Source organism: Ambystoma mexicanum, chromosome 5p (assembly GCF_040938575.1).
Source record: "Ambystoma mexicanum isolate Mex_15411 chromosome 5p, UKY_AmexF1_1, whole genome shotgun sequence".
Classification (NCBI taxonomy): domain Eukaryota; kingdom Metazoa; phylum Chordata; class Amphibia; order Caudata; family Ambystomatidae; genus Ambystoma; species Ambystoma mexicanum.
Genome location: NC_090930.1, coordinates 725,980,902 through 726,007,975, shown reverse-complemented (window position 1 = coordinate 726,007,975; position 27,074 = coordinate 725,980,902). Strand labels below are relative to the sequence as shown.

General features: G+C 44.5%; 1 protein-coding gene across 7 annotated transcripts in view; it reads right to left on the bottom strand.

Moving 5' to 3' along the window:
• Positions 1-27,074, bottom strand: part of SLC25A14 (solute carrier family 25 member 14) — a 534,240-nt gene that overhangs the window by 61,038 nt on the left and 446,128 nt on the right. For all 7 annotated transcript variants that reach the window (XM_069613100.1, XM_069613102.1, XM_069613103.1 and 4 more), the window contains 3 exons: positions 24,020-24,115; positions 17,725-17,849; positions 15,256-15,391 (listed from right to left, as the gene is read on the bottom strand). In XM_069613100.1, coding sequence (XP_069469201.1) covers positions 15,256-15,391; positions 17,725-17,849; positions 24,020-24,115 — 357 coding nt within the window. The remainder of the gene's footprint in view (positions 1-15,255; positions 15,392-17,724; positions 17,850-24,019; positions 24,116-27,074) is intronic.

Below are 27,074 nucleotides of genomic sequence, written 5' to 3'. Positions count from 1 at the left end.
TTCATGAAAATGACTCTGGTTGTCTTTTTTCGTCATTTGTTGTTGGAAAGGTCGTTCTTGACATTTACTCAGGTTTTGGTCTCTTTGTTCATTTCGTCTTTGGCGGGATTCACGAGTGAAGCCCGCCTCTGGCTCCAGTAGGTCTGGCAGGGGCAGGAAGTGAGGGAGGTGCCTGAAACTCCATGTGCTTAATCCCCTCGGTTACAGAAATGCACCCAAAGGTGATTGGCCGGCTGGCTGTCTGCCAAGGACGCCACCCTGCTGTGTGATTGACAGCTAGGCTGGAATGAATGGGCGAAACCTGCATAAAAGGCAAGGTTTTTTGGTTTGGAAGGCAGATTTGACCACTGGACGAAGGAATCCGAAGAAGAACTTGGAAGAGACGCCTGCTACAACTCCTGGACTGTTGGTTTGCCCGGTGAAGCTCTGCTGCTGTGCTGAAGCTCCGAATTCGCCTCGACTAGATAAACCCTGCAAGGATGACTTCTCCCTTTGACTTGGTGGGACCAATGAACTCCAAAGTAAGCCCGTCTGGACATCCTCTCAAAGCTGGTTGCATTTCCACTTCTGCTGGAACCGAAGAGCCAGGGAGAGGAACACCAGATGTGTGCGTTGCTGTTAAGTCGGACCCGAGCACTAGGAAGATCCTCTGGACTTCCCTGAGGCAGGACTGACCAAGCCTGAGCCACCTCAACAGAGTGCTGGACCCCAGAAGCAAGGAAAGTCTGAAGTGGTACAGAAAACCACTGCGTTGCTATTTGATGTCAGACGCGAGGAGCTGAAACACAGAAGGAACGCTGAATTGAAGTTTGCCCATTGCTGCCGCTGACCGTCCCATTGCAGAGCAAGAGTCCCCAGACATCCTCCCTCTTGTCCCCACGACTGAAGCTCAGGAACAACAGGATATGCAGAGCTGTACAGGAACAGAAGCCAGCTGGAACCATTTTGTCTAACCAGAGGCACTGTAAAGTCTAAGAGAACTTACCTCTTGTTGTGTAGCCTTGCTTGCTCTCAGTTGAGACCTGTCTTGGTTACCTTGCAGAGTGCTAAAGCTTTGCCCCTCACAAGCCTCCCAGCTCCTGGCACTTCAAGTGTTCTATTTTCTACACACATTTCTACAAACATTGTGCAGGACCTTTTACATACCTGCAAAGAAGATCTTCAGCTCCCCTTGACATTGTGCAATTAACATTGGATGTCCTGGCTCCCTGAGAGACTCTTCTTATCTCCGACTCTGTGCTTTATCTTTTCCCCAGTAAAGGGTTAATTTGACTCTGTTTTGGAAGGTTTTCGAAAAGTACTTACCTGTTTATGAATTATTTGTTAACCTCTGTTTTATTCCTCTATTCTATCTTTCTCACCAAACTCAGTATTACTCTAAATGTACCAGTGATAAATCAATGTCCACAGTGTCCTAGCTATTTAAGTCACCTCAGGGTGTAGGAAGTGTCTTTGTGCCATCCCCAATGGGTGTCATCTGATTTAGAGAAACTAAGAGTGTGTTTTAAGTGTTACATGTTTTGTTCCCTTTCTGAAGAAGGCTGATATAACTGACTGTGAAATAAATTAATTGTTTTATGAAGAAACATTGAGTATAAGTGTTGGGTAACTATACTGTGAAACTGTCACAACATTACTGCTCACATTGACCCGTCTTGAGAAAAGCCTGGCTGCTCGACCCCACTACCAACCTGTGTAGTTCAGACTTACATCAAAGGTTGGGTCCCTATTGCAGGAAGGTCAAGGATATTGTAGTGCACCCAAAGGGTACTGCATACAATCTTGCCTAACAGCGACCCCAACGCCACCTCCAAATCTATCTTGGTCAAGAATCTCACCTCCCTCTACAACTGACCAGCCCTGACCAAGTCTAGCTCATAACCTAGCTCGGTGCACTAGCTTATTCCTTATAGGGGGTGGCCAGATGCAGCTGAGATGGGAGGGCAACAAAGAGACCCCAATCATCTCTTGGGACCCTCTCCAGATGTGCCACACCACTGCCAGTACTGGGTGATCATGGAAGGTGTCGCTGGGTGACCCACAGCCACTCCCTCGGAGTGACTGGGGCGAATAACAGGTTCTCCAGGGCAACCCACCATCTGTCCTTGTTTTCTCTAGTTTCATCAACCAAAACCCTAACCTGGGAGGCAAAATAATATTCATTAAGGTCTGGGAAACCAAACACGCCCTTGGATAGAATAAGGGTGAAGTATGTGATCCGTGGTTTCTGACCCGCCCACAGGAACCTGAGAAGGGCTCTTTTCACCTCTGTGTGGAAGGAGGCTGGGACTATGACTGGATGAGCCTGAAATAGGAACAGGAGACACAGGAGGACGTTCATTTTTATTGCGGTTAGCTGTGCCACCCAGGAGAGCTTCAGTCCTGACCACCTTAGGAGATCCTTTGTAATCGCATCCCCATAGGGCCCAAAGTTGGCCTTGTACAGTTTGCCCAAGTCTGCAGTGATATGAATCCCTAGATATTTGATCTGCCCTCCCTCAATCTGTATGCCTAGGGACAGTATGTCAATGACTGAGTGGGGTGATGTGCTCTGCAGTGGCAACACAATGGTTTTTGTAATATTTACTTTAAAGCCCGACAGCCGTCCATTTTCTGCCATGGTCTTCAAGAAGGCAGCGACCGAGACGTTTACGAGCTCAGATATGCCAAAATGTCGTCAGCGTACAACACCAATTTATACTCCGTTGCTCCTCCCACCATACCTCAAATCAACGCGTTTGTGCGCACAGCCACCGATAGCAGCCACAGAGCCAGTGCAAAGATGAGCGACGATCGGGGGCACAACCCTGTCGCGCCCCACGACTCAACTGGAATTCACAGGTGGCGATCTCATTCACCACCACCGAGCCCTTGCATGGCAGTAAAGGCCCACTGCCCCTGCCATCCACCCAGGGCCTATCCCCATCTTGACTTGGGTTGCCTGCATGAATCTCCACTCTACCCTGTTGAACGCCTTTTCGGCATCCACAGACAACACAGCATCCTCTGCTCCAGCTTCTGCACTTGCAATCAAGTTCAGGGTCTTGCAGATATTATCCATCACTTCGGTCTATGATAAACCAAACCAGATCACTATGATCAGTGTAGAGAGGACTAGGTTTAGCCTGCTCACTAGCACAGTGGCAGAGAGCTTTTTGTCCCTATTGATCAGTTAAATGGGCCTGTATGACCGACATTCTGACGCGTCCTTGCCCTGGGATTAACTATTATCCAGGCCTTTGTGAAGGATGTTGGGGCAGCACGCCCATCTAATATGTCATTAAGGAGCATAGTCAAAAATTGTAACAAATGGGGGGGGCGCGTGTCTCTGGTAAAATGCTGGTGTATAGCCGTCCTGCCCCAAGGCTGACCGCGCCTCAACTTGCCTATAGCGATGCGTACCGTTTCTCCCGATATGGGGGCATCCAGGGCCTCCCACTCCTCAAGGCTCAACGACTGCAAGGGAGGAGTGCCCAGGTTATCACGGATTTCTCCTTCTCCCAGCGGTCCTCTAAGTCATGCAGCTGAGAGTAGAAATCTCAAAATCTGGCAGCTATCTCCACAGGGCCAACCAAAGCCTCTCCCTCTGCCCCCCTGATTTTGAAGACAGTCCTTTCCGCCCTGTGATGTCTCGGACAGGATGACAACAAAGAATGGGCTTTATCTCCCTTCTCAAAGAATGTTTGCTTTATAAAGCAGAGGTGTGCTATCGCCTTTCCCTGCCATGTGTCTCCCAGCTCTCTTCTCAGGGCCATGATCTCCCGCGACAAGTGATCTAAGCGCCCTCCCACAAGCTCAGTTCCACCTCCTTTCCCCCAATCTGCCGCTTAAGCTCAGACTTACCCAGCATCCTTTCCCTCTTTTTGGCTGCCGCTCAGAGATAAGGCACGGAAGGTGGCCTTAGCTGCTCCCCAGTCTGTTTGAATTGGTAAGTCCCCTGTTTCCTTGCGCTATAAGAAACCTTCCAACTCTACCCTGAAAGAACTTCTAAAGACTTATCTTGGAAGAGAGTATCGTTGGAGAGCCAACATCTATCGGGGCACCCGGTCTCACGTCCAGTGTCGCCAAGCACATATCGTGATCTGACCATCCCACTATCTGGATGTCTGCTCCCGTCATCAAAGGCGCCTGTGTCGCTGCAATCAGGGAGAGTTTTATGAGGGGGAAAGAGTAAAAAGTATAGCCCGTTTAGCAGAGCTGTGCTACCCTACACGTATCCACAAGGAAGTATTCTTGCAGTAGCAACGACAGAGCTGCCCCTTCTTGTGGGGAGGGAGGCACTGCTCCGCTTCTCACTGGCGACCAATCCATAGTGGGGTCTCTAATAAGGTTCAGGTCACCCCCACAGATCCATATCCCCTTCCCTCACTTGTTCAACAAGGCCAGCGCTTCAGGATAGAATGCCAGCTAGCCCTGGTTAGGGGCATAAAGTGAGCACAAGGAGACAGGCCTGTGACTGAGCGAACCTTTCACCAGCAACAGCCGCCACTCCATGTGTCTCTTAACGTGGGAAATCTCAAATCTGAGGCCTTTGCGGGCCAGTATCCCCACCCTTGCCTTTTTGGCTGGGCTCTATGACCACAAGGAATTACCCAGCCCTTTCCTCCTGAAGGCACACTCCTCTCCCACACTAAACTTGGTCTTCTGCAGGAAGAGCACATACAACTTCAATTGATTAAACTCCCTCAACACCAAGGAACGTTTCTGGGAGGGGGGGGGGGAATAAAACTTGTTCTGGCCAAGCTCTGTTGCAACCGGCAAACATAACAAGGGAATAGCCAGCAGGGCCGTGATCAGTATCATGGGGTGTTAAATCTCCAGAACTTTCTGGTGCCCGCAGCTCTGATCTAGTAGTGCGGCAGGTTCTCCATGTGAGAGGCCGTCGTCACTGCATCGCTTGCTTCCAGTCCTTGGTCATCTGACTTCACTTGGTGCAGGACCCCCTTTGCCTCTACCAGCGAAGTGACCCTGTATTCCTCTGCACTTTATTTGAAGGAGAGGGCAAAAGGGAAGCCCCACCTGTAGCGCATATTCTTTTGCCAAAGCCACTGGGGGGTCAACAGGTGACATGACATTCCCATTGCTTATTCTGGGTCAGAGCTGAGCGGTCCTGGACAATACGCAGCAGAGAACCCTCAAACATGATCTGGTCTTTCTCTCTCGCCCTTCACTGTTCACAGGCTGATAAAATCCTTGCAGGCCCTGTGTCACCCGGCCCAGGCCGGGCTCTCTCTGTTCCCCTCTCTTCCTGCTGCACTGCTCTCTGATGCGGTCTCCTCTCCAATGCAGGATGGGGCTGGGCTACCAAGCCCTTCCGGCTCGCTCCCTTCCTAGCATGCTGAGCAGACTGGCATAACGCAGGCTCCCCCTCCTCGCGCCCTCTCACTGCTGACACAAGAGGCAGGAACCGACATCACTGCCTGCTCGCCGTTACCTCCAGTTGCCCCACAGCCCCTCTGCTCTTCGGGGGAGGGTAATGAGGGCTCAGCACCTCTGGGTCGCCTGGGCTGGACTATCTGGAGGGCAGAGAAGTGCCAGGCCCTGTTGCAGCGATGCTGCCACCAAGATGGCAAACGTGACTTCTCCCCCTGCCGGGCCGCAACATTCCTTGCAAGGTACCTTTATCAGCCGTGTACTGCTCCACCTGAAACTCAGGCAGGGGTCTCGGGTGTCCGCACCATTAATCTTACGGGGAGATGTGTGACATTAAACCAATGGGGGCCTTTTCACGTTCGGGGACGAAGTAGACAGCACTTAAAGCGACCATGCTGCCTGTGCCACCTGGCGGTCTCCCCCAACTTGTCTTTTTGACTTATGTTGTGCCAAATTTGCTACAGTGACAATATAACATGCTTAAAACTAGACTTGCCATCTTTAAGTCAGCATAAAATGAAATAACATTGTGGTCACCAGGCGGCCCTCAAACACACTTGCAGACTGCTTTTCCCTCCGCTGCAATCTCTGAACACGTCATTGCCACATTGCCAACTCCACAGTCCCTACGGAAGAGTCCAATTGACTTTAGACCGCCTAGGGTAACTAATTGATCAATTCCACCTCAATTTTGTGCTGGGTTGACTCCTCTATGATCAGGAGCTACGTTTCAGAAGGCCAAGCATGCAGCAGATTATCTGCTACACCACTGCTTTCTTTTGGGGGAAGAAATATCAATGTTGCTTTTAGGCACCAAGCTCCTTCCATGGCCCTCACCTGGACTTATCCTGGAGCAAACCTGCATCAAGGGCACCAAACATATGGGCACCCACGGTTCGGGTGCCACAGAAGTTGCCCAATGCCAGAACCTTTCAGAGACACATGCTCCCTGGTACTCAGTCTGATGCCTACTAATATTTTTTCAGTGTTTTTTGGGGAATTAATGTCTAACATATGGACACAGACTAGCTCTCAGGGAGTCATGTTCAGATACAGATACTGAATTGTCTTTGCCAGAGTAATTGTTTACTGCCCATTCCATGACTATTTTTTTCAAGGGAGTGAGTCATGGGAGAGCACATATCTCTGCAAAGAAAACACATTCGAAACCACATGGGGTCTGGGCCCAGGGTTTAGGGCAGGAGTAACCTCAAGTTACAGCCTGTGTCTCCATCTGCCAGGCATTCAGATAGCAAGAACATTTCCTGCAGGTAAAACATAGCAAAAATAAACACCCTTATTGCCATAAAAAAGCTAAAGAAAATGCAGAAAGCGAGTTTTCGGAACGAATCCCAAAATACCGAACTAGGTGAGCTGGGGTTTCAGGGGTGTCCCCCCCCGCACCCCTATTTAGGCATTATGGGCTTTGGGTTGCAGGGGTGTCCCCTGCATACACTAAAGGGAAAGTGGGGGACAAATGAACAGATTCCCAAAAGCTTGAGTTTCAAAATGCAACCAAGTCGGCTTTGCAATTTTGAAACACAAGCGGTTTTCGGAATTTTTTTTTTTTTTTTTTAACATAGATCCACTTTCATCATGTACATAATGTAAAACCTACTGAAATCCAGATTTAACAGAAAATATCATACCACCCTTGGTAGCCACAATCTTTATCCATTTCCGTTTCTAAGGCGAAACCCTAAGATTATACAATAGAGAGGCCACTTTAGTGGCATCCAGCAAAAAATCATAGCACAAAAATATTCTTGGCACACACCATTGTCAGCCACGTTATCGCTCTATGTATAAAAGGGACATTTGTGGATATGTGTGCATTTGTTCCAAATGTTCAGCATACTTACTAACATGCTACAAACCTGACATTTGGCATGTGGGTAGGTTGCATGGTATAGACAATGCAACAAATATAAAATATACCTTTTTGGCTTTTTTTTTAAGCCGTATGCAATGTTAACCCCTGCCATATGGGTCTTGGCGCCATACTTTTACGTTCATTGTTCCTAAAGTTCAGCAGTTTATGAAAACATCAGCAGTTTATTGTTCCTAAAATGTCCACACATCAGCATTCTAACCGACAATAGCCGCACTCACTTTTGAAGTCATGCGGTAGACAATAGAGTGCTTTTGTAGTAATGTGGGTGACCAGAAACAGTGCAAGTCTCTTCAACAGTGTACGCAATGACATTGTACTTCACATTGTGGCAAATCTCTCATGATGATTACAGAACCTTCATTTCCCACGGATGTTGATGAATGTATGCCATCTCAACAGTACAAAGCTTACATGTTTCAGCCCTACACATATGGCACTAAGGTTGAGATCGCTGCTGCAGATTGGGACACCGATAATGTTGCTACATCTCAACGCTCCAACTCAAAGTAGCTGGAACCGATTTACACAGGATTCATGCTTTTCTCATGGTCAGCTTAATGTGGCGTGCTCAGAGTTGGAAACGCTACAGGAAAGACTAGCAATATTGTTTACAAAGAAGCATTGGTTCATTAAATAAACTTCAAACTAGCACTGAAGTAGGAATAACCATGCGAAGCATGGGTACACCTGCTAGTGCATTATAAAAACACCATCCAAAAGTTGCTAACCAATATCATCTAACTGTCCAACTCTTGACCCAAAAGAGGAAGGAAAGGAGAGGCACGAAGAAAAGCAAGGTGGCACAACAAAAGTCAATTACTTACCCCTCCACTGGATCAATTCCCATACCATCTGTTAAGAGAGAAATTCAGTTTTGAGAATTCTAGGGTGACATTTAGGGAACCCTACATTTTTGCTATTTTTGGGGGTCAGGAAGACTTCAACGGAGGACCCCGGCCACTGCAATCCTTTTTGGATCATTTTGAGTATGACCTTGGGTCGCCAATCAGGCTCCCAGTCCCAGGGATGATTCTTGACACCCCATTTATTACCTAGTGTGATTATATCATTCTACATTGGTTTTAGGAGAAGGCTGGTGGCAGATGTTATTTTGTCAACAAGGGTGCAAGCCGATCCACAGCATTGGTAGCCCAATGTACCATTTTGGTAGACACTGGGATACCAATATAACTTTTAAAGTTGTATTTTGGTCTATTTTGTTTTAGGACCTTCGTTTCTCTGGGCTACCACGAGGCAGAACTAAAGTGACCACTCTGCGTACATGGACTCTTTCTAAGCACAGCAAGGCAGCATCCATATTGGTGTCTACTGGTTTAGACCAGTCTCTGTCCCTGGGCTGTCCATATCACATCATGTACAAGTGGTTTGTGTTAAGTGGCACATTTAGGGGCTGACAAGAATGGTCTTGACTCCTGGTCATTTGCCCCTTGATAAGATTGGTGGGCTGGTTTTGGCCAGCCCCTTTGAGTGGCAGTATTTAAGAGAAACCCTATTCCTAGGCCCACTCGGTTACTGGAATTTTCTGAAAATCAGGTTTAAGTGCTGGGGGATTTCTCACCATTGCTGTTATTGCTAAGTACCAGATTTGGCAATATTGGGTGCATCTAGACTACTGGGAATTGCTCTGGTTTGGGTTTTCTGCTGCTGAGCTTTCTGAGTCCTCCTGATGGCTCCCCTTGTGTGCTGGGCCAGGCGCTCTTGTCCTGGCACTGTCTTCATGACCTTTTTCTGCAAGTTTCGCACCGTGGCGGTCCCACCTTGGTGCTGGTTGTTAGGGAGAATTCTCAAAAATTTGTTAATTCCCTCCACCGTAGAGACCCCCGGAAACTTTGCTAGATTTTGAGGACTTGATTGTTTTACCTGTAGAGAGTGAGACCCTTTTTTCCCACTCTCTCATGTATTTTAATGTGATTTTATACACTGTGTTTCTTTTGGTTATGGAGTCGAACCAACTCCATAGGCATCATCTTTTCCAATTGTGTCCCAAAAAACCTTTAGTGCAGTGGCACAGAGAAGTCTTCCAGACTTCCCAAGGTTGAAATACCTTCTCTGGGATCAACTACTGTTTCCCAGAGCAGTAAAGCGAAATTGAGCATTGTACTTGCGAGACCCAGCACACCCTATCTCTCAATAGAGTGCTGGAGGGGTTACTTAGTATCCCCTGTGTCTAAATGCTCATGTAACATTTTTTATGTTACCCTTTCCTCAATTGACTGGCTGGTGGCAGTGGATTAGTTTTGAACTACCTTGGTTTGCATTTACCGTGACAGGTCGCGGCTCCGGTAAAGTATACGCGGAAGCCATCTTTTTCAAAATGGCGTACAGCCATCTTTGCTAAAATGGTGCCTGCTCTTTTTTTGCCAGGTCTTTGCGGGAAGGTCCTTCTAGAGAGTTTCTCTACGCACCAAACCAGGTTTGGCCTCGTTTGGCCTCTTTGTTCATTTCGCCTTTGGCAGGGCTTCTGAGAGAAACCCGCCTCTGGCGCCTGAGTGTCTGGGGTAGGCAGGAAGTGAGGGAGGTGCCCAAAACTCCCTGTGCTTAGTCTCCTAGGAGACCCAAATGCACTCTGTGGTGATTGGCTGGCTGACTGTTCTCCCTCTTGTCCCCATGACTGAGGCCCAGGAACAGTGAGATCTGCAGAGCTGCACAGGATCAGAATTCATCAGCTGCATCTTTTCTTCTTTACCAAGGTACTGTCACACAAGTCTAATAGAACTTACCTCTTACTGTAGAAGTGCTTGTAACTTCCACAACTCACAAGTCTAATCGGCGTGTGGCCCTACATTTGATTCTTTTTTATCAAAGACTCCTATGAACTTGTGCAAATACTTTTCCATTTACTTACCTGAAGTGCTGCATCCTACACAAAGACGTTTGCCCATTGACTCTGGCTTAGCCTATTTGAATAATGGCTGTTCTAAGTGCTATCTGAAAGTATTTGCCCTGCTTATGAATATTTGTTATTTCTTGTGTTCTAATAACCCTTGCCTTTTACCAAAATTTTAAGAGTGTTCTGAATGCCAACAGTAAGAGATTAATGTCCTCTGCACCCTTGTCATTGAAGTCGCCTGTGGGTGTAGGTTGTGTCTGGGGGCCATCCCGAAAAGTGTCTTGTCTGATTCAGAAACTCAAAGTGTACAGTATTGAAGTGTATTTGTATGTTACTAGTACTAGTATACTAGTATATTGCTCCCTTCTAAAGAAAGCTTTGTAACTGACTGATACATTATTAATTGTTTATGCAAGAAACCTTGAGTGTAAGAGTTTATTTGAATACCTGTAACTGTGAATCTTTATGTAACTCCACTACACCTCACATTCCCCCCCTTGAGATAAGCCTGGCTGCTCAACACTGTGTAGTACAGGATTATACCAAAGGTTGGGTTGCCTATACCTGTAGTCATAGTTGTTTGTAGTGTTCCCAGAGGGTACTGCATTCAAACTTTGCCTAACGCTGGTCACTGCCGTAACCTGGAAGGGTGATAATGCTCCAGCACATCCCACCACATCTGCTCTTATGGGCTGGCCTCGGTGGGCACCACCATAATAATCTTCTTGGGACTATCTTCTGTTGCTGGGCAGCCTTCCTTCAGGCAGCTGGATCCTACTTTGATGGATTCCTTCACCATCCTACAGTCTTCCTTGCCGCTGCTTTTGCTTCCGACTTGAAGGGGTCCCTCTTGGGAATGCCACTTCTTATTTTTTTTATTGTTAGGGTCATCGTTGGGCCAGGGTGCAAGTGCTTGGGAGACTGATCCTGTAAACTGCACCTAGAAAAAAAGCCCTGTACTTATGAGGTAGTTTAACTTTCCTGGAATCGACTTTCCGGAAGAAAACAATGCACGTACTTACACCCTGGGTCCTGGCGTGGTGTGTTATTTGAGATACTTACCCCCGAGGGTCCCTGTGGGTCAGGGGCAAGACTATTTGCAGGCCATTCTTAACCACATTTTCCCATTAATTTCCTCTGGGGCTTTTCCTACCATGCTGCATCTTCTTCTGGGACTCCCGGTTTTCAAATCGAACACTGGATCTCTTCCTTTGCATTTCATCTGGCCCACAGGGGCTGTTTGCCACTAAATCAGCACCCGTGGGTTAGAACTGGAATTTACCTGCCTTTTCTCCATACAGATGGATTGAATACCGGCTTTGTCCCATTGATTTCTATGAGAACTTTCTACTCACCAAGAACTCTTTTAAAGTGACGTTGGGGGTAGTTTCCAGCCTCTGTTTTCTGCATTCAGTTTGGTTTTATGGAGTTTTAGGCCTAAGGCTGGAATTTTAGCATTTACCTGGGACTTTGAATGCCTTTTTAAATTTGGTGACACTACTTTACGATGAAGTGTAATTCTTGCGAAAATGTATCTCATCCTTTAGTGGCCTCTGGCTGTTTTTATGAATTGCCTCCCACCCAATTCATTAACTGTGTTGGGCACATTTGTATTTTTCCAATATTAGGTCCGAAAGAACTACAAATACTGTGAGAATGTTGGTGTTAGCACCAGGCATCCCTGAATTACTATTTTAAATGAGTTATGTCAGATTCCCTTCCTCCCCACCACCTCATGGTCTCTATCTTGTGTGCCCACAACCAGACAGTGGACCTAAAATATAGTAAAAAGTGTGTTGAGTCGTTAATGACATTGTACTGTTCTTGCATAGGCATTAGATATTTTAACAGTTTTTATACCTATTCCCTTTGTTCAAGCCCCCCCCCCCTCCGCCCCATCAAGCCCGTCCCTGGTCACGATATGTAGCATGCATATACTTAGATAGTGGACTTACATTTTCGAATAGCGATGTGGAGTGTCTTAATTAACACTCACTGTTTTTAAAATAGACTAGCCATTTTTATACTGCGATTTCTGTTGCTAAAGAACTTGCTTATATAAAAGAGGTTTTTATATATGTGTAACCTAATGTGTATATTTTCTATGGATAGGTGTGTGGACTAAGAGCACCTTTGTGTCAGCATATCTCCCCCTATCTGGTGTTAAGCCTTGCGTTGCCCCGCGTTAAGGTTAGTGGCTGCACAGACCTCAGTAGCCGCCTCTGCAAAAATCAACTTCCCAAGCTTTCTGCCTCCCTGCCCACAGGGAAGACTTTCCCCTAAAATGTTCAGCTGTAGATGTGAAGCCCTCCCCCACCAACTGGATTCTGAACATGCAACAAAAGTCAATGAAACTACAAATACAGACTCAACCGCAACAAGTAGGGCACGGCAATATGTCGAGTTTAGGAGCTATATCGATATATATCATCAAAATCGATATAGGATGAGACACGATCGTTAACATCGAGATATATACAAATAAATGTATTATTACATAGGCTACAATTTATTTACATTTTGATATTTACATCGTGTGTATTCTCAAACAGGAAGAGGAATCCTGTATTTGCACTTTATTCTGATCAATGTCTTATAAATAAATAAAAGGTGTTTGTGGCACATCACATGTAGTTGGTGGCTTACAACTGAGCATTTAACCCACAAACAATATTGAGCTACATATTGTATATCGCCATTCAGGCCGGTCCATATTGCCAAGCCCAAAGCACATGTTTTCTCGGGCTGAAGGCCATCCGAAATAAGCTTTGGCTGCCTTTACTGCTCCACCTTAGGTTTAACAGGAAAACAGAGTATGGCTCCCACTCAGATAAGGTTAATATCTTTATCGACTTCCAGGAGTGCCCTCTTTGTAGACAGTGGGCCTCGTAGGTTTGCAGGTCTGGGAACTATGGTACCAGTAAGCATGCCGGTACTGTAGTTCCCGGACCGGCAAACTACGAGTTCTGCTGGCGGGTGCCGTTGCGGCCGCCAGGGCGGCCATAACGGCTCCCGCAAGCAGTGCATGTCGGATGCACCGGCACCATTTATAATGGTGCCGGTGCATCCCACCTGCCCATTCCGATTGAGCCCTAGAGGGCTCAATGGGAATGGGGAGCATTCCGTTCCGGCGCCCGCGAAAGGGCAATTACCGGGTCTGGCAGGGCCTTAATGACCCTGTAATTGCCCATTCGCAGGCGCCAGAAACTTTTCAGACGCTTGGCGACAGCCTGCCGGTTTTAACGGCAAGGCTACCAACAAACTTCTAATGAGGGCCAATGTCTCTTGACTCACGTCAGGAAACGATCAAATCTATCACTTTATGTAGTGAACCTCCCTGTGCTTAATTTCCAGATGTAGGCTCTGGTCTATGAACTTGGTGGAACAGAGTACACCCAAAGCTGTACTGCCCCAAACATGCTGCCTTTTCAGTCCTTGGGCCGATGTGCATAGACCCATTTTATGGGGAGGCGAAGGGATGGGAGGTTAGCTAGGGCGGAGATTAGAGGTGTTTTAATCCAATGGTGTCTCTGTCCAAAACCATCAAAACAGATTTTATCGCAGAACATAGATAAACAGAGGAAACAGAAGAAGGTACCCTCGACTCTCAAGTGGTGACCCAAGTTATCTAGCACCTCCACCTTAGCTTCAAGAAAAGGAATGCTTATTATAGTGTGCACCTTTGATGCCTCCTTGTCGCTCCAAGTTGCCCTCCACCTTGTTTCAAATCACTCTACCAGCAATGACTACCTGCTTCGTCTCGAACAGCGCTGATGGGCATCTAACATTGCTGGTCTTCAAATTCAAAATTGGAATGTAGGAGCGCCATGGATTCCATTAATACCCACCTCCCTCACTCCGTTAATCCCTCTCCAGGATACCTCGTAGGTGGTCTTGCATCTTACGATTGTCCCTTCATCTTCACTTTGCAGTGCTGTCTCAGGACCGCAAAGGCCAAGGTAGTCGCTTCCCGAAAATAGCTCTGAGTGTGGAAGCTCACTTACCACCATAAAAATGCTGCACCAGCCTTCAGTTGCTACAGAAGCTGCATGAATCTGTGTTGTAAGCCTGGAATGTGTGCATCATACAATGCCAACATGAAGAGCCCATCCACAGATTCTAGAGGTGTAAAAAGTCCTCTCTGACTCCATCGCCGCACACGATAGGCCCCCACAACCTAGGTCAGTCCCATGAAGGGTCCGTTCCATGGTGGGCTCCACTCCAAAGTCTTCGGAATCTCTATCACTGCACACTAGTGTGTTACTTTGCAACCTTGCTGCTCGACGATTATGACTTAAGGCTTGCCACTGCGTGCCTCGCTGTGCAAAATTTCATTTATCTGCAGGTTGGAGGGGGAAAGATGGAGACACTGCTGGAAAACCAATGTGTAGGTTACTTTCAAGGAAACTGGCATCAATGGTAATCTCCACTCTTGCTCTACTTGCCTGGAGGACTGTCAAATGCCTGATGACACTCAAGCAGACAGAGAAGGGAGCGAAAGGAAAAGATCAGAGAAAGGCATCTTTGGCTCCAGCTAGCCCAGCCCCCTTTCCACGAATAACAATACTCCTCATAGGTAGGGTCACTTTTTTTAAGACACACCAAAACGGCAGAAATAGCACCTTGCCATCATCGATTTCAGTTACCATTTTTGATACAAGTTGAGGCAATGACTTCCTTGTCTGGGAAGTCCAACCTGTGAAACATTTCTGAAAGGTAGGCATCCTGTCCTGACATTTGGAGAAGTGGTATTGCATGCTATGAGGCCATTTTGACAGGCAAACTAATCATTACGATTGTTCAAACCAAATGTCAAAGAGGAAATAAACACTGTTGACTACATTACCGGAGGACTACCAGAACAAATCAATGTCAAACATGTACAGGTTTCCAAAATCATACCACGTGTGAGGAATGAGGAACACATGCCATTTGATGAGATAATATGCAAAGTAACCAAATTCAGTACATCTCTTGTAAATGTAGGAATAGCAGAGAAAAGTGGCATGCAATACAATTCCGAAAGGAAACTTTTACGGGGATGGGAGGAGGTGAGGAAATTCAGAGATCACATGTTTTCACCAAGAAAAATAGATGCCACCCTGTGGAATAAGAGCCTTATTTAATTATTGCTTACCTTGAGAAGACCATCCAATGTACCCTTGTATAGATCCCTCGTGCCCACTATTATCCTCTGGTTCATTATCCGAGTCCGCACAACATCAATAGGATTTGACGCAATTGCTCCAGCGAGGCCACAGGAAAAACTAGAACTGCAAACGACACATTGGTAGAAACGTTTTTCACAATGCAACCTCAGTTAAGAAGCTACATATTTGGGTGGAAAATATATGGCTTATCAGTCTCTTTATACTTTATGTTTATCATACGTGCTTTTAAAACAATATACAATATCTTAAAAGTTGTTCCTACAAAAGACTTTGGATCATTATCAGTTTAGGAGAGCATAAAAAAGATTTTTAAAATGGAGGGCTCAGTTTAAACAACATTTAAAATAGCCAGAGACTGATGGTCTTGACAGCAGCATGGCCTCCGAAGGGAAAAGCAAGGCCAAATAAAACGCACAAAGCTGCTTGAATGGGTGACCATGGAATCAGCTCCATCAGAACAATTGATACGATCTTCTTAGACCTCAGGAACGTTTCAAGGCGACTGGACAAAGGTGGGGACTAGGCAAGCAGTGAAGGATTGGGATCACCTGACCGGTTTATTAATTTGCAAGTGGTAAACATCCAAGACTTCTGAAAAATGGGTCTGAATCAGTTTTTGCTAATGCACCATTCAATTAATTCATAGATGTAACTAATGAGATTTTAGTAGGTATGGAATCCATCAATGTAGATGACATGAAGGTCTGACAGAAGCTGTATAACAGAGCAAGAGACAAAAATCGGCCTGAATCCTGATAAAAAAAGCTAGAAAAGTGTGACAGCCACGATTTAATGTAGCAAAAAGAAATGCTTGCAGTACAAGACTGGTAGGCGTTCTTAATGGCCACCAAATAAAGGAAGAAACTTGCAGGTATCAAATAGATTACTTCAAAGTGAGTAAGGAATATTCAAATGTTAAGGGGGATGCTTGGGAGAAATTGCAACCAATAGACAAACGGATGCTGGGTTACCACAGTACACAACTAGTAAGGCCTTGTCTGGGGTTCCATGCACAGATTACTGTTGTGGACAAAGTGTGTGAGAGGCGGGGAGAAAACTGGCCATTTAACGTGCTAAATAATGCTGGTAACAGAGCCATTGAGGGGAAAAATGTTACTTAGAATTATTTTTTATAAATGCATATATTTGCATACTATATAATAATTTAGGAGAATCAATGTTAGAAGCATTCTGTGATAAATACACAATTAATTCAAGGACGAGAAGAACAAGTATGCTCTTACATGAAAGGCACCAACACTCCCTATCGGTACACATCAACAGCATCTCATTCTTAATGCTAAATCATAAATCATTTTGTGCTTTGGGTGAGTAATATCAAGGAAGTGAAAGGAAGGGCAGATCCGAACATGGGATCAGAGAAGGACCGCAGCACCCATCAGGGCCGGCAATTTTGCCTGATGTGAGAACACTCCACGAGAAACCAGAGAACACAGACCTTATGAATACGGACCCCTTATACATCAGTGGATCACCTTGAACTAAGAACCACTGAAGTTTTCATACTTGAAAAGAAAAGGAACAAGGAAAAAATGGAAACAACCAAATATATGTGTCTACCAACCTATGTATTTTTGATGTGTGTCACCAAATTCGAAATGTATGCACAGAAATGTCAAATTTAAACACAAGATTGACACACAACATTAGTAAAGAACGTGCCTTGAGAAAGCCCAAGTAGGGGCGAAACAGCAGCATGTGCAGAGAAATGTTGGTACAAATGTTATTTGTATATTAACCAAGGATTTTCGCACCAATCACCAGAAAAGTCACAATTTAGGTCACAAATAATTACACGAAATGAATGAACTTATGTAATAGTGATACTTGTGAAACAAAAATCAAATAAGCACAAAGTGATTTAATTTGTTTGGAATACCTGAAAGAAAAAATATATGAAATAAAGTGTGCAACCTAAGTTTAGACACGAACAAATGTGTACCTCACAATTGTTTGCATTAATTTGAAAACTGTGGGGACGCTGCAAAACTTGAGCGCAAAGGCTCAATAGAAAAAAACCTCCATCCTTTAAATCATAAATCACTTGCATGGCCGCCATCTTTCAAAATATTTTGAAATAAACCTTTTAATCATTCTATGAACTATTCAATTTGTAAAACGTGTAATGGTTCCTGCACTTAAAACACTGCTAAACGAGACATTGGAAACAAGTGTAGAGAGAAAGCAGGAAAATCGTTGTAATGAATGCAGCACTGCTAGGCCATCACTGTGGAGATGGAAGCAACTGAATGGGTTGTACAAAGGAGATGCTAAACTGGCATTGGACGTGGACAATTCCTCTCTAAATGCAAGTCTGGAGGACCCTCCCCTGTTCCAGCAGCTCTTCAAATCCAATGTTTCTTTGCATGCAAATAGAAACTGGAGATGCCATTCATGATATTACAATTACATACATGAAATGTGTGAGGACTGTATCTCCCATCAGTCCAGACATGATTAAATGCTTCTTTGTGATGTCATACACAGGAAGTTCCACTCCAACAACTATTGCTGCCCTCTGTGCTGTCGGAACAACACCCTGTGAAAGAAGTAAACAACAGCACACAGGTGACTGACAGAACACAAATGTTAGGTATGGTAGAAAGTTTGCAGCACTTAAGAGATGTTTGCGATTACAGCTGAAAACTCACATCTTCACTTTGTTCATAAACATTCAAATTAGAATTTCAACAAGGGAAAGGAGATGTAGAAGGGTCACATAAGACAACAAAGGTGAAGTCAAGGAAAGGCAGAATTTACAGGATGTATGTGCACAAGGCACATAAGCCTGCATAACCTAGAGTGAAAGGTGTTCAGGGAGACCATAGGTGTGGTGGTGGTGGGCCCGAGAGACCAGGCTGAAGGAGGACGGTAGAGCGGCATTTTGGACACAAGTGAATGCGATGTATCGAATGTACAAGAGAGTGGTACCAAATGTGAAAGGTTGAAACTGTTTGCGAGAGTGTGTGGTAGAAAGGATGGTTGTGAGAGATAGGAGTGAGTGAGAGAAGAGATATAGAGATTGGACAGAGCGACTGAGTGAAAGACAGCAGAAGTGATAGTGAAAGGGAGAGCAGACTGGTGCACAGGGGGAGGTTGAAGAAAGGAAGGAGTGCATAGAAGGGGGAGCATGAAAAGACCGGAGGAGAACGGGTGAGGGGGAGGGGAACAGGAGAGAGCAGTAGGAGAAGGCAGAATGGGGGAGAGAGGTGAGGAGAAGAAGAGAGTAGAAGGAAAACAGGGATAGAGAAATGAGGGACAATATCTTAAGTGTGAGAGGAGGAGTGGAATAAAGAGTGCTTGAGGGGACCGCCACCATCTTGGACACAATTTATCACATTGTGGAGCAACAAGGGAGCAGGGAATCTTTAGAAACTCCTGTAGGGAGGTAAATAAGGCTTCGGCCTTTAGTACCTTACCACAAGATAGGATAGCTTAGACAGTAGCAGTTACAGATCTCTAGTTGCAACTCAGGGAACAGGGACGCCTGGGCTAGGGTAGTGGGAGTCCAACGGTCGAGGAACAAGTCAGACACACCCCTTAGTTGGACCAATTGCAGTCTTCAAAATAAAAATTCTTTAAATGTGTTCCCTTGGTTTGTGGAATTATTCAAGCCATCAGCAACACTTGAAACATTCAAACAGGTAGAGGCTGCCAAATTGTGTGGAGTCAACTACTCCACAATCTGCCCAGCAACAAAGCAGCACATCCTGGATGGTATGCGGATTGGGAGCAGACAGTCCCAATTCCCAGTTCGAACCAGTCCAGGCAGACAAAACACTGACGGGGAGCTCTGTGCATGACTCCTGTGAAAGCGCATGCCCATATTTTGAAATCCCTGACCTGAAATGACAGGAAGATGGCCAAAAACCAACTTAGCACAAGTACAGTGCTTGTTAAAGGAGAGGTCGCCAACTGCTCTGCGATTGCATCCAAATGGATTGCTTCCTTTCTGGGTCCCAGAATGGTAAGGGTTTGCTTTGGTGATCATCAATCTTCTCCAATCTCTCAGACTTGTGGAGTTCCACAGGGCTCCTGTCTGTCGCCGCTGCTCTTCAATCTTTACATACGGCCCCTTCTTGACCTCTTGAACAAATTAGGAGTGCAATATACAAATTACGCCGATGGTACGCAGGTTGTTACACAGTTGAGTGGCTCATATAGCAGTGACACGGAAACCATCAACAAAATATACAAAGCCATACAAGATTGGATGGCCTGCAATTCTCTTGCCCTGAACGATAAAAAAACCGAACTCCTTATCGTGGCATCTAAAAACACTCGAGCGAAACTTGATTCTAACTACAACAGTTTCCACATAGCCAACAATACCATTATCGTTCAAAAGAAAGTTAAGACATTAGGAGTAGTTCTTGATGAAGAACTCTCCATGAAATCCCATGTTTCCAGCATTAAATCTAGCTGTGGTCTCATAAACAAGAGAATAAGATATATTCTACCATTCATCTCAGAAGAGAACTGTGCTCTTTTGTCCACTGCCCTGGTTAATTCAAGATTGGACTATTGTAACAGTCTCTTGGCAGGCACCTCAGTCTCTAATATCCAATCTCTACAAGTGGCGCAGAATAATGCTGTGCGTAACATTTTCAATCAGTCTCGTCGCACACACATTTCCACCTTCAGGAAAAAACTCCACTGGCTTCCTGTCAAACACCGCATAACACATAAGATGCTTACCATGACCCACAAATGCCTCAGTCTAAGCTGCCCCATCTATCTGTCATCCCACATTAGCACCAAACCTAATGTGAGGAACCTTCGCTCTTCCTCTGCGATCATTCTCAAACATCCTAAATTCAGGACAGCCAAAATTGGGGGTACTACCCTTGATGCTCAGGGTCCCCTTCTTTGGAACACACTTCCAGCAAGGATATGGCAGATCCAAAGCTATACCCTGTTCAAACGTGCTATAAAGACTCACTTCAACTTGGAATAATTCCTCTGACTCCTCTATCCTTCTGCATTCTTGTCCGTTATGTTCGTCCTGTTTTGTTCTGTGTGCGCCCTGAGGCCCGCGGGCATGTTGGCGCATTACAAAAATTAAAATGAATAAAATAAATAAACAGTCATTCCATGTATATCGTACTTTACAAGGTATAATTGTGGTAATAAAAATAAAAGTGTGCATGATAATGTATCTGGGAAAAGAAGTGAGGGGGACACGTCCTTGCCAGCAGCTAGTTCTGTATGCACCACAAAAGCAACCAGAATGTTGTTAAGAAAATAGGACACACACATCCTCATTACGACCCTGCCGGTCCGGAACCAACGGTGGCGGTAAAACCGCTGCCACCGTTGTTTCCGAAGTGGCTGATTCCAAGTTCTGCAGGCGGGAGGTCACACCTGGCGGGAGTAACGCCCCCCGCCTACAAACGGAAATGGAAACACTGGCTCCGTCATAGACGGAACCAGTGTTTCCATTGTCCCCATCCCCATGGAGTCCTGTAGGACTCCATGGGAATGGGGATTTACAGAATTCCGCCTCCGGAATTATCAGGTCACCGGGGTAGTAATGGCCCAGTGATTCCGGCAATCACGGAGGCGGAATGGTATTTTGGGTCCGGCGGTAGCCTGCCTGTTTCTCCGGCACGGCTACCGCAGGACTCGTAATGAGGCCCAAGGTGTCCCTGTAGCACTCCACTTCATGTGGATTGTGTTGCAATGTAAATAATTTGAAAAATAAAGAGAGGCTTGAAGGACTACCCAGTGCAACCCAAATGAAATGGGAATCCCAGATGGGTGGGGTCTCATCTAATAATAAAATTTGGTCATGGTCCAATTGAAGCCAATAAGGGAAAGATGTAAAGAGAAAAATCTTGCCTAAAACCTACACTGTCTTGTGATGGCCATCAGTACAGGCACTGCCTTCTAAGCCAATCCTTGGTAGTTGCCCCCACCTGTTCTGCCTGGGTTACAGTCTATGTACAGTACAACAATGCTCTTTCCAACGATGCCTTTCAAGCCCAGAATTCCTCCATATTCGCAACAGGATCACATTTTCATCAGGTAGACAAACAGGGAATATCCTGGACCTCCAATAGATTCACTGTGTCCCACCAGTGTACTCTGGGTCAGGCAGAACTGAAAAAAGTTATGATTTTCAAAGAGAAACAGAAATTGGCCCAATTGGGGCATTAAAAAGGGTGGTGGCCACGCCCAGCTCCTTAACCATTCTCAAGGGTTCGGAGTGAGAATAAGGGCTAATGGAAAGGAATGTGGCCAATAACATGGACAGAAATGCTGTCTAGAAAAACAATATGCCTTCGTTTGCAGCACATGTATTCTCTTGTGTTATGGACAACGGTAGTTGAATCGGTAATGAAACCGTAAGAGCTTTAGACTATACATACAAATTAAACAGACTAAATTGGCACAAATCAGCGACTGCAACACTTCAACAAAGCTTTTCATGAAGGAACACTTGTCGAAACTCCAACGAAGCAATGTTGGTTCAAGCACTGTAAAGTCTTTCAGCTCACAAATTAGAAATACGACTTTAATGGCTCCCTCAGAGAAAGAATTGAGAATGAGTGGGAAAGATATTTATACTTAGTTTTCAAAAATGCCAAGGGTTTACCAAAACCTGTCTGAATAACAGAACTGGCTGCTTTCAACTACTTGGAATCAGGCCGATTTGACAAATCCCCAGATTTCAGAATTATACACTGCAGTGGACCTTACCTGCATGTTGTAAAGCTGCAATGCTCCTAAAAGGGCGCCATTCCCATGAGTCTGAGGAAATTTGAGGACAGCGTTACTGGCTCTCTCCAAACTGAGGATTTTTCTGTTGGGCCGACCAGCTACCAGTGCTTGAGAATCTAGTACCTAAATAGTCAAGTCAATTTAGATGGCCCTAAATAGTAATGCACAGTCTTGGTAGTTTTTTATGAGACGGGTGCAATACCATCACTTTAGTTTTATCGATATTGATTGTTAAGCCACTCAATTTACACCTTTATGAAATGCTGCCACTTGTTTTTCCAGGCCCAGGGGAGTCATGGAGATCAAATATAGAGTAGTTGGCAAAGGCCAGGAGGGGGCTCTTATCCTGTGCCAACCTTGGCGCACAATGTATTTTCACAAGTCTATCGATAAGCTTATTGATACAAATGGAGAAAAGGGTAGGGGCCAATCGACAGCCTTGTCTCACCACTAAACTGATATTTATGGGGGCAGCTGATCTCTCTCCGCAGCAGGGGCCTCCCTCTGGAACAGCCTTCCTGCCTCCCTGAAACTTGAGGAGAACCATCTCCGGTTCCGGAAGCACCTCAAAACCTTCCTCTTTGCTTCTGCCTTCTCTCTCCCTCTCCCCTGCTAAACCTGCTTAACTCCCCACTGAATTCTGCACTAAACCTGCATCTGGGCCACTCTCAGCGACCTCGGTCCAGGGCCCAGCCACTCTCCACCTGCACTGCCTCCCTGGCTCCCCCTGCACTGTGGGACTGTCACTGTATCCCTACAGCCCCCTTCCCAGCACTTGCTCTGCACTTACCTCGCACTTGCCACCAGCTGGCCCTTTTTATTTATTATTATTTTGTTTTTTACGCTACTTACCTTGTACTGCACTTTCCCCCCCACCTCCTCCCCCTGCACTTTCTCCTTTTCCCCTTACCTCTGCACTTGCGCGATCTGAATGACACCTGGCCTAGTAGGATCGTTTGTCTGTCTTCCCCTTGTTTCCCTCCCTCCCTGCCTCGTCGCGCCTTGAAACACTTGTGTATAGGCGCGTTACAAATACCATATCATATCATATCATATCATCACCTGCTAGGGTCCATCGTACTTTTGCATTGCTTCATATTTGTTTTCTCCAAGTGATGGTGCGTTTTTGGCTCATACTCTACGAATCAGAGATGTTGCTGAGTAAACACTTGTCACTTGTTTTCCCAAACCAGGAAGTGTTCTGCATCCTCTGGGAATTATTCTTAAAGCAGGTTAGAAGAGATCTTCTTAATGGATGCCTATTTCTCCATTTATTGACAGAAATCTTCTCTTTCAGTCTTTGCTACTGGTACAATAACAGCATTCAAGGAAGGTAGAAATGGTTGAAACTTTTTAATTCAGCACAAAAATGCAACCTTTTGCTGTGTACCGGCTCAGAGGTATGCTTTCAGTGATGTTGACAATAACCTGTAAGGGGTCCAGCAGTAAGTGTTTTACATGTTGTGTCAACAAAATATGGCATGGTGGCCAACATTAATACAAAGAAAATATAGAGAACAAGAAAAAAGCTATTTATTTCGGCCATCAAGGATCTTCTGGCTTTTAAGAACAGAAATTATACAAAATGTGGTGAATATGTGCTTCTTCACTTGTATAGCATACTTCCCAGGATAGAGCAGGCGTTCCCTTAAGACCACATCACACAGGAGCGAGAAAACAGAACAAGGTCTTGTGCATTACTTTCCTGCTCAAATGGACCTTAATGGAAGCATTTGGCTTAAAGATGTATATTAAATAAAAGGAAAGGGTATGCTTTAACGGCAAAAATAAAAGTTCTGGAACTATGAATAAGCTAATAAAAAGTAGTGGAAGTATAAACTTTAAAAAATGTAAGTTGTACAACTCAGTTCCTGCTCACCTCGACCTCTGCTACTGTCCAACTATACCGGCACATCTGCAACTGTAAAAGGGCTTCGCTCAGGAAACAAATATGTAATTGATACATACACAACCATGATTTCTTACCCTCCACAGTCCACGCGTTCCTTCCTGCTGGTAGATATTTATGAAGTTGCAGATCATGCCGCCTTGCACTAAACTGCCTTGCGCTTGCATTCGAATCTGCAAATGAAAGTGAAAGTTTGCTTCCTTCAAAATTCATTCAAAATGCAACATTTGAAATCGAGGATATTTGTCTTTGCTTTTGCACATTAGCTCCGAAAACAGTAGAACTAGTACAATAATTGATTTGAAACTAAACACTGACACACTATTTGTAGTAATAATGAAAACATCCCTTGGTGAGCAATTGGTGGTCATCAAGATAGGGAATGAGCGGAATGCCATCTCTGACGAGATTGAAGAGTGCACAGATATTTTTCAACCTATAAAATGTGGAAATATAGAATATGTGGAAAAGGCTAGAAAGTCAAGTCGTGGCTAAAGTAATGGGGCCTTTGTAGTGTAAATGGCAGGCTTTCTACAGACATGCCAGGAAACTATGGCTTTAAGGTTCAACAAGGCGTCTCCACAGTTGATTATTTTTGCATATCCATGAATAAATGTCAGTTATTGACTTAGAATAATGTCAGAATTGTATAGCGACCACCATCTAATTGTCCTAAGAAAAGTAATTGAAAATGTCCAGGTGGTAGGAACTGGAATCATATTGAAAGAGTCCCGCTATCATCAACAAGACAACAGATTAGACTGGCTCCATTTGGGAACTGGCTGTCGAGGAATGGATAATTAAATACAAACTCTAATCTATATGGAAGTGGATGCTAATCAGGGGGCAGCCTTGGTTGTCTAGGACAGCATGATGAAGCAGATTTCTTCTTTTTTTAAACAATGCTCCACCAAGTCTGGGCCAAAAAGGGGTGGTGTGATGGCAAATGTAGATTGGCAATTATCGATATTATTATTGCTGCAAGACCCCAATACAAAAAGATCAAATATTGAAAAGCACGTGTGACCTACAAAGAGGTCATTTCCACACGGAAAGTAAAAAACAACTGAAGGATGCAGCTTCACAAATCAATTAAAGATTTTGGGAATTAGTGAATTATTGCATTAATTTCATGCATAAATAAAATAAAATTTAAACCAATGTCCAAAATTGTGTGTGGGTTTCTCATTTTCCTTAACTATATTTTGTGTAGAAAACACAAATCAGAACAAGCTTATGACAGGTGAACATTACACAGAGACATTCCTGGCTCAATACTATGATTTCATGTGAACGAAATATTAATAGCTATATGCAAACCAGCTTTAAATCGAAGTACCGAGCCTGAAGGAATTCCTGCTCATCTTTTCAGAAGCCTTGGTACCCTCTGGGCCCCATTGCTAATGAAACATATTAATATTATGCTGGAGAAGTAAAGGTTCCTGGAGTCTTGGAAACATGAAGTTATATTTTCTATATTCAAGAAAGACTCGAGAGAAAATCCAGGTACAAAGTCCCATTTCTCTTATCGACTGAGAATTTAAGATTTTAGGCAAAGCTATCCTGGCAAGACTGCAACTTTGGGTTAAAAGAGACAATATTTTTTCTAAAATACAGTTGGGCCTTCAGGGAGATCTAGGTATGAACGAACACGCTTTACATTTAGTACCCAATAATATTGAATGCTATTGAATATTGAAACGCTGATTATTTTATCAGTGGGACTACAGGATTGTTTGGCAGGGAGGAAAAATCTCCAAATCTTACAAGGTGTCCGATGGTTTAAATTGCTAACTGGGGGTTAAACTATTTGGAACCTAACAAGGGTCATGTATTGGGAAAACCTGGACAAATGGGAAGGTTGGGTACCGTCTTGACTACATGTTTGTAAACAAAAGTCTAAGTAACTCCAGTATTTCGTTCGAACATGTAGCTACTCCTCTGAGTGATCACACAGCCCTAAGAGGAAAATTTACTAATGGCCAAAGAATACAGAGTTGGGAAGTAGTTAAAATGATGGATCTACAATTTACGGCGGGTGGAAACAGGATTATTTGGTCTGATAAAAACTTCATTTCACAGCCTGTTTGACTGTCTTATCCTGGATGGTCAGGATATTGCCATCAATGGCCTCAATATGATCACTAATTTGTTGGGTTTGATACAAAGAACAAATGGTAAAATTATTTTGAAAAACAAAAATGGTCAAAAAACATACTCACAAATTTGATCAATTAATACAGGAGAGGAAAAAAGAAATGAAGCAGGATATTCGGGAATTTAAGGAGTTATGTGACTTGGATGATGAAGAGAGAAGTAAGAGATCTAGTAATATTAAGACACATTACAAAAATTGGTTAAAGGATTACAAATATAATACCAATAATGCATATTGAGGTACATGTATAAAATATGTAAAACTCACGACTCAAAAAAATGTTGGTACTTATATCGCCAATTTTTGATGGAGGATGACAACAAAGAAAATAATGACGTGGGACATGACTTTTGGATGCACTATATCTCCAATCTCTTCTTCAAGATAAGTCACATCTCTGCCATTCCTACCTGTAGAAATCCATATGGAACATATAATCTTCCCTTTGATATTATTGATATCCTTAAAGTCATCTAAAAAATGAAATCCTTGCGAGCCTCGGGACGGGATGGGTTGGCTAATATGGTTATCAAACAAACCCCTAAAAAATGGGCAGCCCTTTTTCTCCAACTTTTTACTGGTATATGGGAAACGGGTATTATTCCAGATAGTTGGCGGAAAGCCATTGTTATCCCTATTTTTAAAAAAGGGGACAGAAAATTGCCTGTTAATGAAAGGGGCCCCTAGGGGTCCCTCGCGATATGGAAACAAGGCAATAACCATACACGAAAGGATGCGCCAGACACTAGGTTCAAATTCCCAATGCTAGGGTTTATTGCAAGCAAAAATAGTCCCAATTGGCCAACTGTGGTCTCACACCCCGCAACGTGTATTTTCTAGACCTCGAGGGACGCAAGAGAGAGAATTACATACATCAGTTACATATATACAAAATGCATATCATACAATCAGCTATGACATGTTTAACACCCCCCTTTTATTAAGTTTCTTTGAACTCGGGATGATGATGGACA